The sequence below is a fragment of the Bufo bufo genome, chromosome 1 (assembly GCF_905171765.1).
Source record: "Bufo bufo chromosome 1, aBufBuf1.1, whole genome shotgun sequence".
NCBI classification, from domain to species: Eukaryota; Metazoa; Chordata; class Amphibia; order Anura; family Bufonidae; genus Bufo; species Bufo bufo.
The window spans coordinates 835,856,943-835,874,920 of record NC_053389.1 but is presented as its reverse complement, the minus strand read 5'-3'; the positions used below and the strand labels follow the sequence as shown (position 1 = coordinate 835,874,920).

At 51.1% G+C, this 17,978-nt stretch overlaps 1 protein-coding gene across 1 annotated transcript; it reads left to right on the top strand.

Moving 5' to 3' along the window:
* The first annotated feature begins 461 nt into the window (after nucleotides 1–461).
* Nucleotides 462–17,906, top strand: MOSPD3 (motile sperm domain containing 3). The gene is made up of 6 exons (XM_040415321.1): nucleotides 462–538; nucleotides 11,910–12,141; nucleotides 12,218–12,293; nucleotides 12,369–12,580; nucleotides 15,438–15,602; nucleotides 17,602–17,906. The coding sequence occupies exons 2-6, from the start codon at nucleotides 11,970–11,972 to the stop codon at nucleotides 17,631–17,633; spliced, it is 657 nt and encodes a 218-aa protein (XP_040271255.1). The 5' UTR covers nucleotides 462–538; nucleotides 11,910–11,969; the 3' UTR covers nucleotides 17,634–17,906.
* Nucleotides 17,907–17,978: the final 72 nt, after the last annotated feature.

Genomic DNA, 17,978 nt, shown 5'->3' with positions numbered 1-17,978 from the left:
ACAGCTGTGATAATGAGCACCGGATGCGTTGTAGGTCACTATGGCAACGCCGTCACAACTACAAGTGGCAATTACCAGGGAGACAAGTCAAGCAACCCTCACGCAGCAGCAGGGCCTCTCCTCGTGTTCTGTCGCCATCTGCTGGCCATTTTAGGGCATCTCTACAAGAGCCGAACACGTAACACGTCCTGAGCCTATCAATGGGCGGCCTCCTTTGTGTCTCCACTAAAACGTCCATTTTATATAAGATCAACCAAGTCAGAAAGTACATTTTGGTCTCTGAGAAAATGGCCGACTCCACGAGAACACATCGTGAGACAAAACTCGTGGCAGAGGGCGGATCCTCAGCGCTGCCAAGGACCGCAATCAGCTAACGGTGATTGGTGAACTTTCCTCCAATCAGAGCAATGGGAACTGGACACTACCCATTTTGCTGTCGGTCTGTTTCCAGGCAACCAATTGATGGACGGAAGTTCTGACCAATAGGAAGATGGACGGAGACACCCGGAAGCGGGCGGAGAGATGGCCAGAGCTGCAGGTAACGGCTCCTGTCCCGTTCTCCCGGAGGCTCCGGACACTCGGCTCTGTCCAGTAATGCATCTCATATGGAGAGGGGAGGTAGAAAGGTGGATGACGTCAGCTGTGGCCCCTCCCCCTGATATATAATATAACATGATCTGTACACCTGGTTATTACAGTATCCTTTATAATCTCCATGTAATATCTGTATGCGAATGATGACGTCATAATATCAGTGTCCTCGTAATGATGTCATATTATCAGTGTCCTCGTAATGATGTCATAATATCAGTGTCCTCGTGATGATGTCATAATATCAGTGTCCTCGTGATGATGTCATAATATCAGTGTCCTCGTGATGATGTCATATTATCAGTGTCCTCGTGATGATGTCATAATATCAGTGTCCTCGTAATGATGTCATAATATCAGTGTCCTGGTGATGATGTCATAATATCAGTGTCCTGGTGATGATGTCAAAATATCAGTGTCCTCGTGATGATGTCATAATAATAATCAGTGTCCTTGTGATGATGTCATAATATCAGTGTCCTCGTGATGATGTCATATTATCAGTGTCCTCGTGATGATGTCATAATATCAGTGTCCTCGTAATGATGTCATAATATCAGTGTCCTGGTGATGATGTCATAATATCAGTGTCCTGGTGATGATGTCAAAATATCAGTGTCCTCGTGATGATGTCATAATAATAATCAGTGTCCTTGTGATGATGTCATAATATCAGTGTCCTCGTGATGATGTCATAACATCAGTGTCCTCGTGATGATGTCATAATAATAATCAGTGTCCTTGTGATGATGTCATAATATCAGTGTCCTCGTGATGTCATAATATTAGTGTCCTCGTGATGATGTCATATTATCAGTGTCCTCGTGATGATGTCATATTATCAGTGTCCTCGTGATGATGTCATAATATCAGTGTCCTCGTGATGATGTCATAATATCAGTGTCCTCGTGATGATGTCATAATATCAGTGTCCTCGTGATGATGTCATATTATCAGTGTCCTCGTGATGATGTCATAATATCAGTGTCCTCGTGATGATGTCATATTATCAGTGTCCTCGTGATGATGTCATATTATCAGTGTCCTCGTGATGATGTCATATTATCAGTGTCCTCGTGATGATGTCATAATATTAGTTACCTCGTGATGACGTCATAATATCAGTGTCCTCGTGATGTCATATTATCAGTGTCCTCGTGATGTCATATTATCAGTGTCCTCGTGATGACGTCATAATATCAGTGTCGATGACGTCATAATATCAGTGTCCTCGTGATGACGTCATAATGCCGGTTTTCTGGACGTCCTACAGCGGCACAGTCATGAATGGGTTAAAGCCCCCCAGGTACAACCAGCAGTAATGATCAGTCAATCAATTAACCAATCACCTTGAACCCTATAAATATAAAGCTGAGCAGGAGGAGGAGCCAAGATCTTACCGCATAAAGATATCCCAGGACCCTCCAGGCTTACGGACAGGGGGCGTGGCCTCTGTCCCTCGAAGGAGCAGCAGATGGCGCCTCCCCTGATGTGTAATACATTGCATCTCCTGCAACACATTATCCATGCAAACACTTGTCCAGCGCTCTCCAAACCTTTCCTGGTCTCCTGTCTGTATACCTCCTCCCTGCTCTGTGAGATAGGTGCGGTGCTTCGCTGAAGCCTATACAGGTCTGTGCGTCTGTATACCGCCTCCCTGCTCTGTGAGATTGGTGCGGTGCTTCGCTGAAGCCTATACAGGTCTATGTGTCTGTATACCGCCTCCCTGCTCTGTGAGATTGGTGTGGTGCTTCGCTGAAGCCTATACAGGTCTGTGTGTCTGTATACCGCCTCCCTGCTCTGTGAGATTGGTGTGGTGCTTCGCTGAAGCCTATACAGGTCTGTGTGTCTGTATACCGCCTCCCTGCTCTGTGAGATTGGTGTGGTGCTTCGCTGAAGCCTATACAGGTCTATGTGTCTGTATACCGCCTCCCTGCTCTGTGAGATAGGTGCGGTGCTTCACGGAAGCCTATACAGGTCTGTGTGTCTGTATACCGCCTCCCTGCTCTGTGAGATAGGTGCGGTGCTTCGCTGAAGCCTATACAGGTCTGTGTGTCTGTATACCGCCTCCATTCTCTGTGAGATAGGTGCAGTGCTTCGCTGAAGCCTATACAGGTCTGTGTGTCTGTATACCGCCTCCCTGCTCTGTGAGATAGGTGCGGTGCTTCGCTGAAGCCTATACAGGTCTGTGTGTCTGTATACCGCCTCCCTGCTCTGTGAGATAGGTGCGGTGCTTCGCTGAAGCCTATACAGGTCTATGTGTCTGTATACCGCCTCCCTGCTCTGTGAGATAGGTGCGGTGCTTCGCTGAAGCCTATACAGGTCTGTGCGTCTGTATACCGCCTCCCTGCTCTGTGAGATTGGTGCGGTGCTTCGCTGAAGCCTATACAGGTCTGTGCGTCTGTATACCGCCTCCCTGCTCTGTGAGATTGGTGTGGTGCTTCGCTGAAGCCTATACAGGTCTGTGTGTCTGTATACCGCCTCCCTGCTCTGTGAGATTGGTGTGGTGCTTCGCTGAAGCCTATACAGGTCTGTGTGTCTGTATACCGCCTCCCTGCTCTGTGAGATTGGTGTGGTGCTTCGCTGAAGCCTATACAGGTCTATGTGTCTGTATACCGCCTCCCTGCTCTGTGAGATAGGTGCGGTGCTTCACGGAAGCCTATACAGGTCTGTGTGTCTGTATACCGCCTCCCTGCTCTGTGAGATAGGTGCGGTGCTTCGCTGAAGCCTATACAGGTCTGTGTGTCTGTATACCGCCTCCATTCTCTGTGAGATAGGTGCAGTGCTTCGCTGAAGCCTATACAGGTCTGTGTGTCTGTATACCGCCTCCCTGCTCTGTGAGATAGGTGCGGTGCTTCGCTGAAGCCTATACAGGTCTGTGTGTCTGTATACCGCCTCCCTGCTCTGTGAGATAGGTGCGGTGCTTCGCTGAAGCCTATACAGGTCTATGTGTCTGTATACCGCCTCCCTGCTCTGTGAGATAGGTGCGGTGCTTCGCTGAAGCCTATACAGGTCTATGTGTCTGTATACCGCCTCCCTGCTCTGTGAGATAGGTGCGGTGCTTCGCTGAAGCCTATACAGGTCTGTGTGTCTGTATACCGCCTCCCTGCTCTGTGAGATAGGTGCGGTGCTTCACTGAAGCCTATACAGGTCTCTGTGTCTGTATACCGCCTCACTGCTCTGTGAGATAGGTGCGGTGCTTCGCTGAAGCCTATACAGGTCTGTGTGTCTGTATACCGCCTCACTGCTCTGTGAGATAGGTGCGGTGCTTCACTGAAGCCTATACAGGTCTGTGTGTCTGTATACCGCCTCCCTGCTCTGTGAGATAGGTGTGGTGCTTCGCTGAAGCCTATACAGGTCTGTGTGTCTGTAAACCGCCTCCCTGCTCTGTGAGATAGGTGCGGTGCTTCGCTGAAGCCCATACAGGTCTGTGTGTCTGTATACCGCCTCCCTGCTCTGTGAGATAGGTGCGGTGCTTCACTGAAGCCCATACAGGTCTGTGTGTCTGTATACCGCCTCCCTGCTCTGTGAGATAGGTGCGGTGCTTCGCTGAAGCCTATACAGGTCTGTGTGTCTGTATACCGCCTCACTGCTCTGTGAGATAGGTGCGGTGCTTCACTGAAGCCTATACAGGTCTGTGTGTCTGTATACCGCCTCCCTGCTCTGTGAGATAGGTGCGGTGCTTCGCTGAAGCCTATACAGGTCTGTGCGTCTGTAAACCTCCTCCCTGCTCTGTGAGATAGGTGCGGTGCTTCGCTGAAGCCTATACAGGTCTGTGTGTCTGTATACCGCCTCCCTGCTCTGTGAGATAGGTGCGGTGCTTCGCTGAAGCCTATACAGGTCTGTGTGTCTGTATACCGCCTCCCTGCTCTGTGAGATAGGTGCGGTGCTTCGCTGAAGCCTATACAGGTCTGTGTGTCTGTATACCGCCTCCCTGCTCTGTGAGATAGGTGCAGTGCTTCGCTGAACCCTATACGGGTCAGTGTGTCTGTATACCGCCTCCCTGCTCTGTGAGATAGGTGCGGTGCTTCGCTGAAGCCCATACGGGTCTGTGTGTCTGTATACCGCCTCCCTGCTCTGTGAGATAGGTGCGGTGCTTCGCTGAAGCCTATACAGGTCTGTGTGTCTGTATACCGCCTCCCTGCTCTGTGAGATAGGTGCGGTGCTTCGCTGAAGCCTATACAGGTCTATGTGTCTGTATACCGCCTCCCTGCTCTGTGAGATAGGTGCGGTGCTTCGCTGAAGCCTATACAGGTCTGTGTGTCTGTATACCGCCTCCCTGCTCTGTGAGATAGGTGCGGTGCTTCACTGAAGCCTATACAGGTCTGTGTGTCTGTATACCGCCTCACTGCTCTGTGAGATAGGTGCGGTGCTTCGCTGAAGCCTATACAGGTCTGTGTGTCTGTATACCGCCTCACTGCTCTGTGAGATAGGTGCGGTGCTTCACTGAAGCCTATACAGGTCTGTGTGTCTGTATACCGCCTCCCTGCTCTGTGAGATAGGTGTGGTGCTTCGCTGAAGCCTATACAGGTCTGTGTGTCTGTAAACCGCCTCCCTGCTCTGTGAGATAGGTGCGGTGCTTCGCTGAAGCCCATACAGGTCTGTGTGTCTGTATACCGCCTCCCTGCTCTGTGAGATAGGTGCGGTGCTTCACTGAAGCCCATACAGGTCTGTGTGTCTGTATACCGCCTCCCTGCTCTGTGAGATAGGTGCGGTGCTTCGCTGAAGCCTATACAGGTCTGTGTGTCTGTATACCGCCTCACTGCTCTGTGAGATAGGTGCGGTGCTTCACTGAAGCCTATACAGGTCTGTGTGTCTGTATACCGCCTCCCTGCTCTGTGAGATAGGTGCGGTGCTTCGCTGAAGCCTATACAGGTCTGTGCGTCTGTAAACCTCCTCCCTGCTCTGTGAGATAGGTGCGGTGCTTCGCTGAAGCCTATACAGGTCTGTGTGTCTGTATACCGCCTCCCTGCTCTGTGAGATAGGTGCGGTGCTTCGCTGAAGCCTATACAGGTCTGTGTGTCTGTATACCGCCTCCCTGCTCTGTGAGATAGGTGCGGTGCTTCGCTGAAGCCTATACAGGTCTGTGTGTCTGTATACCGCCTCCCTGCTCTGTGAGATAGGTGCAGTGCTTCGCTGAACCCTATACGGGTCAGTGTGTCTGTATACCGCCTCCCTGCTCTGTGAGATAGGTGCGGTGCTTCGCTGAAGCCCATACAGGTCTGTGTGTCTGTATACCGCCTCCCTGCTCTGTGAGATAGGTGCGGTGCTTCACTATATCCTGTGCAATTTTTATTGAACATTGACGCCCATCGACTATATTTATTCTCATCGATTATAATTTTCTTATCGATTTAATATATTTTTATCGATTATATTATATATTTTCTCATCGATTATTTTTCCCATCGATTAATTATCGATTATCCACTCCCATCGATTTAAATATCGATTAGACACTTGCATTTCCAACACACTTATACCTCACCATCCCCTCACCCCCCCACCACCATCCGGGTGATAATCCCAGCACAATCTCACTATAACACCCTAAGGCTACTTTCACACTTGCGGCAGGACGGATCCGACAGGCTGTTCACCATGTCGGATCCGTCCTGCGGCTATTTCGCCGTGCCGCCGGACCGCCGCTTCGTCCCCATTGACTATAATAGGGACGGGGGCAGAGCTCCGGCGCAGCACGGCGGTGCACGGCGAAGGCCGCCGGACTAAAAAGCCTGACATGCAGTAATTTTAGTCCGGCGGCCTTTCGCCGTGCTGCGCCTGAGCTCCGCCCCCGTCCCCATTATAGTCAATGGGGACGGATCGGCGGCACGGCGAAATGGTGAACAGCATGTCGGATCCGTCCTGCCGCAAGTGTGAAAGTACCCAAACACTCAATATAAATCAACAAGAAAACAACCAACCAATAGATTTTAATAATATAAACTTTTAATATTATAATATAAATATTTAAAAAAAAAACTTTTGTAAAATAACCAATAATAAATATCCTATAAAAACCAGATATAGAGTGCCTGTCTACTTCTTTACTTCTATCATCCCTGTCTGTATACCGCCTCCCTGCTCTGTGAGATAGGTGCGGTGCTTCGCTGAAGCCTATACAGGTCTGTGTGTCTGTATACCTCCTCCCTGCTCTGTGAGATAGGTGCGGTGCTTCGCTGAAGCCTATACAGGTCAGTGTGTCTGTATACCGCCTCCCTGCTCTGTGAGATAGGTGCGGTGCTTCGCTGAAGCCTATACAGGTCTGTGTGTCTGTATACCTCCTCCCTGCTCTGTGAGATAGGTGCGGTGCTTCGCTGAAGCCTATACAGGTCTGTGTGTCTGTATACCGCCTCCCTGCTCTGTGAGATAGGTGCGGTGCTTCGCTGAAGCCTATACAGGTCAGTGTGTCTGTATACCGCTTCCCTGCTCTGTGAGATAGGTGCTTCGCTGAAGCCTATACAGGTCAGTGTGTCTGTATACCGCCTCCCTGCTCTGTAAGATAGGTGCGGTGCTTCGCTGAAGCCTATACAGGTCTGTGTGTCTGTATACCGCCTCCCTGCTCTGTGAGATAGGGTGCGTGCTTTGCTGAAGCCTATACAGGTCAGTGTTTCTGTATATCGCCTCCCTAGTCCTGGAATTGCGTCACAAGGTGTTTGAGGAACATCACTGTACGGTTCTTACGGGACACCCTGGGAGCAGATCTACTGCTTACCTCGTCTCTCGTAGATTCTGGTGGCCGGGGTTGCGTAAGTGCGTTGAGGACTATGTGTCAGCCTGTAGTACCTGTGCACGCGCTAAGGTGACACATACTCAGCCTTCCGGGTCTCTATTTCCGTTGCCCATCCCGTCCAGACCATGGACTCGCTTATCCATGGATTTTATCACTGATCTACCTAATTCTTCAGGAAAGACAGGGATTCTGGTGGTGGTTGATCGCTTTAGTAAAATGGTGTCTCCCACCCCATGCACAAAGCTGTTGTGGAGCTGGAGAGCTCCTTCCGTGACTGCTGCATCCTAGGTGCACGAAGGAACGTTATCGGAGGTCCTTCCTCCCAGCAGCGGTGAGCATTTATAACCACCGCTGCTCCCAGAAACCCAGTAGTGAATTTTTTTAAAGTAAATTCTGTGTTATGTTTTTCTTGTATTTTACTCTTTAATTTCTAATTACTCTTATTTTTGCTCCTGTTGTGAATGAGATTGCTGCAGTTAGGCCCAAATGTCACCACTGAGGGACAATAAAGGGATTTTCTTCTTCTTCTATAGCGTTGCCCGGCCTACCTAATGCTAAAACACTCGCACAAATGTTTGTTGACAACATTGTGAAACTCCATGGCATTCCCTCTGACGTGGTCTCGGATCGTGGGACTCAGTTTGTGTCCAGATTCTGGAAGGCGTCCTGTACTCATCTGGGGGTACAACTGTCCTTTTCTTCGGCTTTTCACCCTCAGTCGAACGGACAGTCTGGAGCCTTACTTGAGATGTTTTGTCTCTGAGAACCAGGTCTTCGTGGTCTTCAGTTTTGTCTTTAGCAGAGTTTGCCATAAACAATCGTAGACAGGAGTCCACTGATAAGTCGCCGTTTTTTGGGGCCTATGGGTTTTACCCGCAGTTTGGCACATTTTCTGGTTCTGATACTCCCGGTATCCCTGAGGAGGAACGTTTTTCGTCATCATTGTCTTCTATATGGCGGAAAATTCAAGATAACTTGATGAATATGGGAGACAAGTATAAACGTGTGGCTGACAGGAGACGTATGAATGGTCCGGACCTGAGAGTGGGTGGCTGTCCACAAGAAACATCAAGTTGAAGGCACCTCCTTGAAGTTGGGTCCAAGGTTTATTGGTCCATATAAGATCACTGCCATTATTAATCCTGTAGCTTTTCGTTTTGAGCTTCCTCAGGCCCTGAAAAATTCATAATGTGTTCCATAGGTCTTTGTTGAACCTTTGGGGCCGTCTTCCTTGCCTCCCGCTCCTGTCATGGTGGACGGTAGTTTGGAATTTCAGAAGTAATCTAGAGAGAGAGTCGGGCGGCAATCCCGTGTACTCGTGTGCATAGAACTTCTGTGGACGCTACATAAATGGCGGGGGCGGACGCTACATAATTGGCGGGGACGGACGCTACATAAATGGCGGGGGCGGACAGTACATAAATGGCGGGGGCGGACGCTACATAAATGTCGGGGGTGGACGCTACATAAATGGCGGGGAGGACCCTACATAAATGGCGGGGAGGACCCTACATAAATGGCGGGGGCGGACGCTACATAATTGGCGGGGACGGACGCTACATAAATGGCGGGGGCGGACAGTACATAAATGGCGGGGGCGGACGCTACATAAATGTCGGGGGCGGACGCTACATAAATGGCGGGGAGGACCCTACATAAATGGCGGGGAGGACCCTACATAAATGGCGGGGGCGGACGCTACATAAATGTCGGGGGCGGACGCTACATAAATGGCGGGGGCGGACGCTACATAAATGGCGGGGGCGGACGCTACATAAATGTCGGGGAGGACCCTACATAAATGGCGGGGCGGACGCTACATAAATGTCGGGGAGGACCCTACATAAATGTCGGGGGCGGACGCTACATAAATGTCGGGGAGGACCCTACATAAATGGCGGGGACGGACGCTACATAAATGTCGGGGGCGGACCCTACATAAATGGCGGGGGCGGACCCTACATAAATGTCGGGGGCGGACGCTACATAAATGGCGGGGCGGACGCTACATAAATGTCGGGGGCGGACGCTACATAAATGTCGGGGGCGGACGCTACATAAATGTCGGGGGCGGACGCTACATAAATGTCGGGGGCGGACGCTACATAAATGTCGGGGGCGGACGCTACATAAATGTCGGGGGCGGACGCTACATAAATGGCGGGGGCGGACGCTACATAAATGTCGGGGGCGGACAATCTGTCCTGCAGCAACGGCCGGTTTTTTCGCTTATTGCGCTTCTTCTGGCCACTGACGAGATTACGTCTGAAAGTGCTCATTTATATGTTTCCTGGTATAATTGCCATGGAGACATACCATACTGACGGTGTCCGCACCGACACGTCTCGGATATACAATATATCTTTGATGGAACGATCCACCTTATGAGAGACGCATCCATAAAGTAGGGTTTTATTCCGGGCATTAAATCTACAAAATGCGCAATTGCCACATTTGCAGTTCCCTTTCGGTCTTCTTTCCTGTAACCGATTCCTGCTTCTCACCAGCAAATCTTTTATAGTGCGACGTCTTCTAAATGTTATTATCGGCTCCAAGCAGCTGTCCGCTTTTAGAATGTATTGTCTATTATCCTCCGCAGATTGTCCGCCATCGGGCTACACACATCTCTTTTCATCACCTGCTTTATTATCCCGATCACTTTTTTTTCAAGCACGACCACCACTGATGGATTGCAGGGTGGTCTGTAACCATGGAAACGAGCCGTGTATAATGTGATAGAAAAATGAATCCAGCCAGCAAAGGAAGCGACATGGAGAATCACAATACATTAGGAAGAGCCTTGTATTAACTGTATCTACATGATAAATCCCACATGCTGAAGTGAGAGGACCCCTTTAATATAAGTGTAAGAAAATTAAGAGTTTTTAAACATAAACAGTAAAAAACAAAAAAAATATAAGATCATAGGTATCGCCACGTCCCAAAACGCCCAAAGTATTAAAATGTAAATGTATTTATCCCGTACAGTGAATGCTGTAACGGAAAGAAAAATCAAAATGGCTGATTTTTTCGATTTTTCGTCTCTTCACCTCCCCAAAAAATGTGAATAAAAAGTGATCAAAAAGTCGCGCACAACCCAAAATGGTATCGATGAAAACTACAGATCGTCTTTTAAAAAATGAGCCCTCATGTTGCTCCGCAGACGAAACGAAATCAGAATATGGCGATGGAAAAATTAGGTTGTTTTTTTTAAATTAGTTTTCATAAGTATTAAAACACCAGAAAAACTATATAAATGTGGTATCGCTGTAATCGTACTGACCTGGAGAATGAAGAGAACAGGTCAGTTTTATCTCATAGGGAACGCTGTAAAAACAAAACCCATAAAACTATATAAATGTGGTATCACTGTAATCGTACTGACCCAGAGAATGAAGAGAACAGGTCAGTTTTATCTCATAGGGAACGCTGTAAAAACAAAACCCATAAAACTATATAAATGTGGTATCTCTGTAATCGTACTGACCCGGAGAATGAAGAGAACAGGTCAGTTTTATCTCATAGGGAACACGGTAAAAACAAAACCCATAAAACTATATAAATGTGGTATCTCTGTAATCGTACTGACCCGGAGAATGAAGGGAACAGGTCAGTTTTATCTCATAGGGAACGATGTAAATACAAAACCCATAAAACTATATAAATGTGGTATCGCTGTAATCGTACTGACCCGGAGAATGAAGAGAACAGGACAGTTTTATCTCATAGGGAACACTGTAAAAACAAAACCCATAAAACTATATAAATGTGGTATTACTGTAATCGTACTGACCCGGAGAATGAAGGGAACAGGTCAGTTTTATCTCATAGGGAACGCTGTAAAAACAAAATCCATAAAACTATATAAATGTGGTATCACTGTAATCGTACTGACCCGGAGAATGAAGAGAACAGATCAGTTTTATCTCATAGGGAACGCTGTAAAAACAAAACCCATAAAACTATATAAATGTGGTATCTCTGTAATCGTACTGACCCAGAGAATGAAGGGAACAGGTCAGTTTTATCTCATAGGGAACACTGTAAAAACAAAACCCATAAAACTATATAAATGTGGTATCGCTGTAATCGTACTGACCGGAGAATGAAGAGAACAGGTCAGTTTTATCTCATAGGGAACACTGTAAAAACAGAAGCCATAAAACTATATAAATGTGGTATCGCTGTAATCGTACTGACCCAGAGAATGAGGAGAACAGGACAGTTTTATCTCATAGGGAACGCTGTAAAAACAACCGTAAAAAACTGAAACGTAAAATCAGAAATTGTATCCCAGGGTCTTGAAAGGGTTAATAAATGTAACATTGGTTCCTGCTGCTCAGCTTTATAGGGTTCGTGGTGATTGGTCATTACTGCTTATTAACCTGTGTCTGTCCGGTTGTACCTTGGGAACTTTAACCCATTAGTGCTGCCTGTGGACTGCAGGAAATTTCGGTAAGTTTCCGTTATACTCGTAATGCCGTACCTCCATGGCTATTATTATTATGCTGCTCTGGGGGGGTCACAGTCTTGGGGGTCCCCTCACCCTCAGTGGATATTACTGATCATTCTTGTGTATTTGCAGGCCCCTGGGAATGATCTTAACTCCGTGTCCACAGTGATGTGATGTCATCGTTGCACTGCCATGCAGAGGGGGGTGGAGCATGAGCGGAGGACGGCGGTGGACCCCCCCTCGCTGCCGGCCGTCCCCGTGTTTGTCTTCCCTCCAGCTCTGGACTTCTACGCTGATGACCAGGCCAGCCACAAGCAGGTGCTCACCCTGTACAACCCGTTCCCCCGGGTGCTGCGATACAAAGGTAGGGGGCGCTCTGTACACTGTATACAGCTGGCGGAGCGCCCCCTCATGTCAGTACCGTCTCTTCTCGCCCGCAGTCCTCTCCACGGCTCCACTGCGCTACACGGTGGTCGATGCCGAGGGGCTTGTGAAGCCAAATTCCTGCATTGACATGTGAGTGCGCGGGGGAGGTGCAGGCCACGTACGAAGTGGCGTCTAACCCTAACCGTCCCCTATGTCCTCTTGTAGAGTCACACGGCATCGGGATGTCCGCGCCCGCCATTACGGCACCACAGACAGATTCCGTGTGGAGGTGTGGGAAGAGGGCGGAGGACGAGGCGTCATCGGGAGGAAGGACATTCCCTCCACACTGCATCCAACTGCGCCCGAAACCCGAGTGCGAGGCGCGCGGGACCCTGCACAATGGCAGCCGCCCTCTCACCTGTTCTCCATGCGGCAAGGTGGGGTCACAGAGCACCGCCTGGTGACGAATGCCACTCACGGTGACATCTACACAAGGCATCGCTGCCAAGCACACAGCCAGGTCCTGGGAGCCCCTATGTGCCTGTCAGTAATGGCGCCCCCTCTGTGTGCCTGTCAGTAATGGCGCCCCCTCTGTGTGCCTGTCAGTAATGGCGCCCCCCCTCTGTGTGCCTGTCAGTAATGGCGCCCCCTCTGTGTGCCTGTCAGTAATGACGCGCCCCCCCCCGCCCCGTGTGCCTGTCAGTAATGGCGCCCCCCCTCTATGTGCCTGTCAGTAATGACGCGCCCCCCCCCCCCCCTCTGTGTGCCTGTCAGTAATGGCGCCCCCCTCTGTGTGCCTGTCAGTAATGGCGCCCCCTCTGTGTGCCTGTCAGTAATGGGGCCCCCCCCCCCCTCTGTGTGCCTGTCAGTAATGGGGCCCCCCCCCCCTCTGTGTGCCTGTCAGTAATGGGGCCCCCCCCCCCCTCTGTGTGCCTGTCAGTAATGGTGCCCCCCCCCCCTCTGTGCATGTCAGTAATGACGCCCCCCCCCCCTCTGTGTGCATGTCAGTAATGGCGCCCCCCCTCTGTGTGCCTGTCAGTAATGACGCCCCCCCCCCTCTGTGTGCATGTCAGCAATGACGCCCCCCCCTCTGTGTGCCTGTCAGTAATGACGTACCCCCCCCCCCTCTGTGCATGTCAGTAATGACGCCCCCCCCCCTCTGTGTGCATGTCAGTAATGACGCCCCCCCCCCCCTGTGTGCCTGTCAGTAACGACGTACCCCCCCCCCTCTGTGTGCATGTCAGTAATGACGCCCCCCCCCCCCCCCCTCTGTGTGCATGTCAGTAATGGCGCCCCCCCTCTGTGTGCCTGTCAGTAATGACGCCCCCCCCCCCTCTGTGTGCATGTCAGCAATGACGCCCCCCCCTCTGTGTGCCTGTCAGTAATGACGTACCCCCCCCCCTCTGTGCATGTCAGTAATGACGCCCCCCCCCCTCTGTGTGCATGTCAGTAATGACGCCCCCCCCCCTCTGTGTGCCTGTCAGTAATGACGTACCCCCCCCCCCTCTGTGTGCATGTCAGTAATGACGCCCCCCCCCCTCTGTGTGCATGTCAGTAATGACGCCCCCCCCCTCTGTGTGCATGTCAGTAATGACGCCCCCCCCTCTGTGTGCCTGTCAGTAATGACGCCCCCCCCCCTCTGTGTGCCTGTCAATAATGGCGCCCCCCCCCCCCCCCTGTGTGCCTGCCAGTAATAGCGCCCCCCTCTGTGTGCCTGCCAGTAATAGCGCCCCCCTCTCTGTGATCCTGCCAGTAATAGCGCCCCCCCTCTGTGTGCCTGTCAGTAATGGCGCCCCCCCTCTGTGTGCCTGTCAGTAATGGCGCCCCCCCCTCTGTGTGCCTGTCAGTAATGGTGCGCCCCCTCTGTGTGCCTGTCAGTAATGGTGCGCCCCCTCTGTGTGCCTGTCAGTAATGGTGCGCCCCCCTCTGTGTGCCTGTCAGTAATGGTGCGCCCCCTCTGTGTGCCTGTCAGTAATGGTGCGCCCCCTCTGTGTGCCTGTCAGTAATGGTGCGCCCCCTCTGTGTGCCTGTCATTAATGGTGCGCCCCCTCTGTGTGCCTGTCAGTAATGGTGCGCCCCCTCTGTGTGCCTGCCAGTAATGGCGCCCCCCCCTCTCTGTGATCCTGCCAGTAATAGCGCCCCCCTCTGTGTGCCTGTCAGTAATGACGCCCCCCCCTCTGTGTGCCTGTCAGTAATGGCGCCCCCTCCCCTGTGTGCCTGCCAGTAATAGCGCCCCCCTCTCTGTGCCTGTCAGTAATGACGCCCGCCCTCTGTGTGCCTGCCAGTAATAGCGCCCCCCTCTCTGTGCCTGTCAGTAATGACGCCCGCCCTCTGTGTGCCTGCCAGTAATAGCGCCCCCCTCTCTGTGATCCTGTCAGTAATGGCGCCCCCCCTCTGTGTGCCTGTCAGTAATAGCGCCCCCCTCTCTGTGATCCTGTCAGTAATGGCGCCCCCCCTCTGTGTGCCTGTCAGTAATGGCCCCCCCCCCTCTGTGTGCCTGTCAGTAATGGTGCCCCCCCTCTGTGTGCCTGTCAGTAATGGTGCGCCCCCTCTGTATGCCTGCCAGTAATGACGCCCGCCCTCTGTGTGCCTGTCAGTAATGGCGCCCCCCCCCTCTGTGTGCCTGCCAGTAATAGCGCCCCCCTCTCTGTGCCTGTCAGTAATGACGCCCGCCCTCTGTGTGCCTGTCAGTAATGGCGCCCCCCCCTCTGTGTGCCTGCCAGTAATAGCGCCCCCCTCTCTGTGCCTGTCAGTAATGACGCCCGCCCTCTGTGTGCCTGCCAGTAATAGCGCCCCCCTCTCTGTGATCCTGTCAGTAATGGCGCCCCCCCTCTGTGTGCCTGTCAGTAATGGCGCCCCCCCTCTGTGTGCCTGTCAGTAATGGCACCCCCCCCCTCTGTGTGCCTGCCAGTAATAGCGCCCCCCTCTCTGTGATCCTGCCAGTAATAGCGCCCCCCTCTCTGTGATCCTGCCAGTAATAGCGCCCCCCTCTCTGTGATCCTGCCAGTAATAGCGCCCCCCTCTCTGTGATCCTGCCAGTAATAGCGCCCCCCTCTCTGTTCATTACACAGAATTACTAGCAACCTTTGAGTGCCGGGGGCAGGACTCCTGTGCAGGCTTACAGAAAGCAGTGACGCCATCCTGTGTGCCTGAGGGTGGCGGAGCAGAGAGCGTCCATAGTACCGCCATAGTGTTCAGCCGCACGCAGGAGACGAGGTGGTTCTAATAGTCGGGGGGTGGTACTGTCATTGCCATCAGGCGGCCATGCTTACACCCCGCATGTCTCATGCCCAGGTGCCCCTCGGCCTCTATCGCCCAGCCTCTTCAGCCTCTACGTCCTGGTGGGTCTGATGGCTCTGCTGGTGCTCATGCTGCCGCTACACGGGGACCCCCGGAGCCTCCTCCATGAAAATCTCCACGTCTCCGTCATCCAGAAACTGGTCGCTGCCTACGTGTTAGGTAGGTAGCAGTTCTCCAGCCACAGCCAGAGCTGCAGTGACAGTGCTGTTACATCAGGTCTTATCCAGTCACAGTGCTGCTGTTACGTCATACTCCAGTCCCATCCAGAGCTGCGGTCAGTAGTGCTGTTACATCTGGTCTTATACTCCAGTCACATCCAGAGCTGCTATCAGTAATGCTGTTACATCTAGTCTTATACTCCAGTCACATCCAGAGCTGCACTCAGTGGTGTATACACTCTGCACAGACATTACATCACCACACGGTGCACCAGCAGGGGGCGGGAAGGGAATGTTAAGTTGTCAGTTCTTGCAGCTCTGGATGGGACTGGAGCAATGTACACAGTCACCAGTGCCCAAGGGGAGAGAATTTACTGTGATATACAGGTCCTTCTCAGAAAATTAGCATATTGTGATAAAGTTCATTATTTCCTGTAATGTACTGATAAACATTAGACTTTCATATATTTTAGGTTCATTACACACAACTGAAGTAGTTCAAGCCTTTTCTTGTTTTAATATTGATGATTTTGGCATACAGCTCATGAAAACCCAAAATTCCTATCTCAAAAAATTAGCATATCATGAAAAGGTTCTCTAAACGAGCTATTAACCTAATCATCTGAATCAACTAATTAACTCTAAACACCTGCAAAAGATTCCTGAGGCTTTTAAAAACTCCCATCCTGGTTCATTACTCAAAACCGCAATCATGGGTAAGACTGCCGACCTGACTGCTGTCCAGAAGGCCATCATTGACACCCTCAAGCAAGAGGGTAAGACACAGAAAGAAATTTCTGAACGAATAGGCTGTTCCCAGAGTGCTGTATCAAGGCACCTCAGTGGGAAGTCTGTGGGAAGGAAAAAGTGTGGCAGAAAACGCTGCACAACGAGAAGAGGTGACCGGACCCTGAGGAAGATTGTGGAGAAGGACCGATTCCAGACCTTGGGGGACCTGCGGAAGCAGTGGACTGAGTCTGGAGTAGAAACATCCAGAGCCACCGTGTACAGGAAATGGGCTACAGGGGCCGCATTCCCCAGGTCAAGCCACTTTGGAACCAGAAACAGCGGCAGAAGCGCCTGACCTGGGCTACAGAGAAGCAGCACTGGACTGTTGCTCAGTGGTCCAAAGTACTTTTTTCGGATGAAAGCAAATTTTGCATGTCATTCGGAAATCAAGGTGCCAGAGTCTGGAGGAAGACTGGGGAGAGGGAAATGCCAAAATGCCTGAAGTCCAGTGTCAAGTCCCCACAGTCAGTGATGGTCTGGGGTGCCATGTCAGCTGCTGGTGTTGGTCGGGTCAATGCAGCTAGCTATCAGGAGATTTTGGAGCACTTTATGCTTCCATCTGCTGAAAAGCTTTATGGAGATGAAGATGTCATTTTTCAGCACGACCTGGCACCTGATCACAGCGCCCAAACCACCGGTAACTGGTTTACTGACCATGGTATTACTGCCAACTCTCCGGACCTGAACCCCATAGAGAATCTGTGGGATATTGGGAAGAGAAAGCTGAGAGACGCAAGACCCAACACTCTGGATGAGCTTAAGGCCACCATCGAAGCCTCCCGGGCCTCCATGCCACCTCAGCAGGGCCACAGGCCGATCGCCTCCATGCCACATTGCCGCATTGAAGCCGTCATTTCCCGACCAAGTATTGAGGGCAGAACTGAACTTATTTATTTGAAGGTTGACTTTTTTTGTATTAAAAACACTTTCTTTTATTGGTCGGATGAAATTTGCTAATTTTTTGAGATAGGAATTTTGGGTTTTCATGAGCTGTATGCCAAAATCATCAATATTAAAACAAGAAAAGGCTTGAACTACTTCAGTTGTGTGTAATGAATGTAAAACATATGAAAGTCTAATGTTTATCAGTACATTACAGAAAATAATGAACTTTATCACAATATGCTCATTTTCTGAGAAGAACCTGTATGCAGACTAGGAAGGTGTGTGTCCATGAGATCCCCCCGTGACTGACCTCCTCTGCCCCGCAGGACTCCTCACCATGGTCTTCCTCCAGGCCTGATGGACGGACAACACGAGCCGGGACTGAGCAGTGACTCTCATCATGAGACCCGCCCATCCTGCCCGCGGGGGCGGTATTAGGAATGCAGCCGTGAGGACATTTGCAGCAGGCTGTAAAGCGAGTTGCTCTGCTGCCATCTGCTGGTCAATATAACATTTCTTCTACTATGACAAAGAGGACCAGGTCGCTGGCATGTGGCCCCCAGGACTGAGGCTGCACTACTGAGACTCCGGTGACGGGGCGTCCTCACAGAGTCTCCTGGCAGCCGCTTATCTCTACCATGTCCCACAGAGAACCGCTCGTCTCCCCTGTATGGAAATAAAAGGTGTCTTCTCCTCCCGCTGC

Excerpts from the sequence above, each read along its gene's own strand:
- MOSPD3 (XM_040415321.1), top strand. The coding sequence starts at position 11,970 with ATGCAGAGGGGGGTGGAGCATGAGCGGAGGACGGCGGTGGACCCCCCC. Across the intron at positions 12,142-12,217 it reads CCGGGTGCTGCGATACAAAG|TCCTCTCCACGGCTCCACTG; the intron begins GTAGGGGGCGCT and ends TCTCGCCCGCAG. Across the intron at positions 15,603-17,601 it reads GGTCGCTGCCTACGTGTTAG|GACTCCTCACCATGGTCTTC; the intron begins GTAGGTAGCAGT and ends TCTGCCCCGCAG.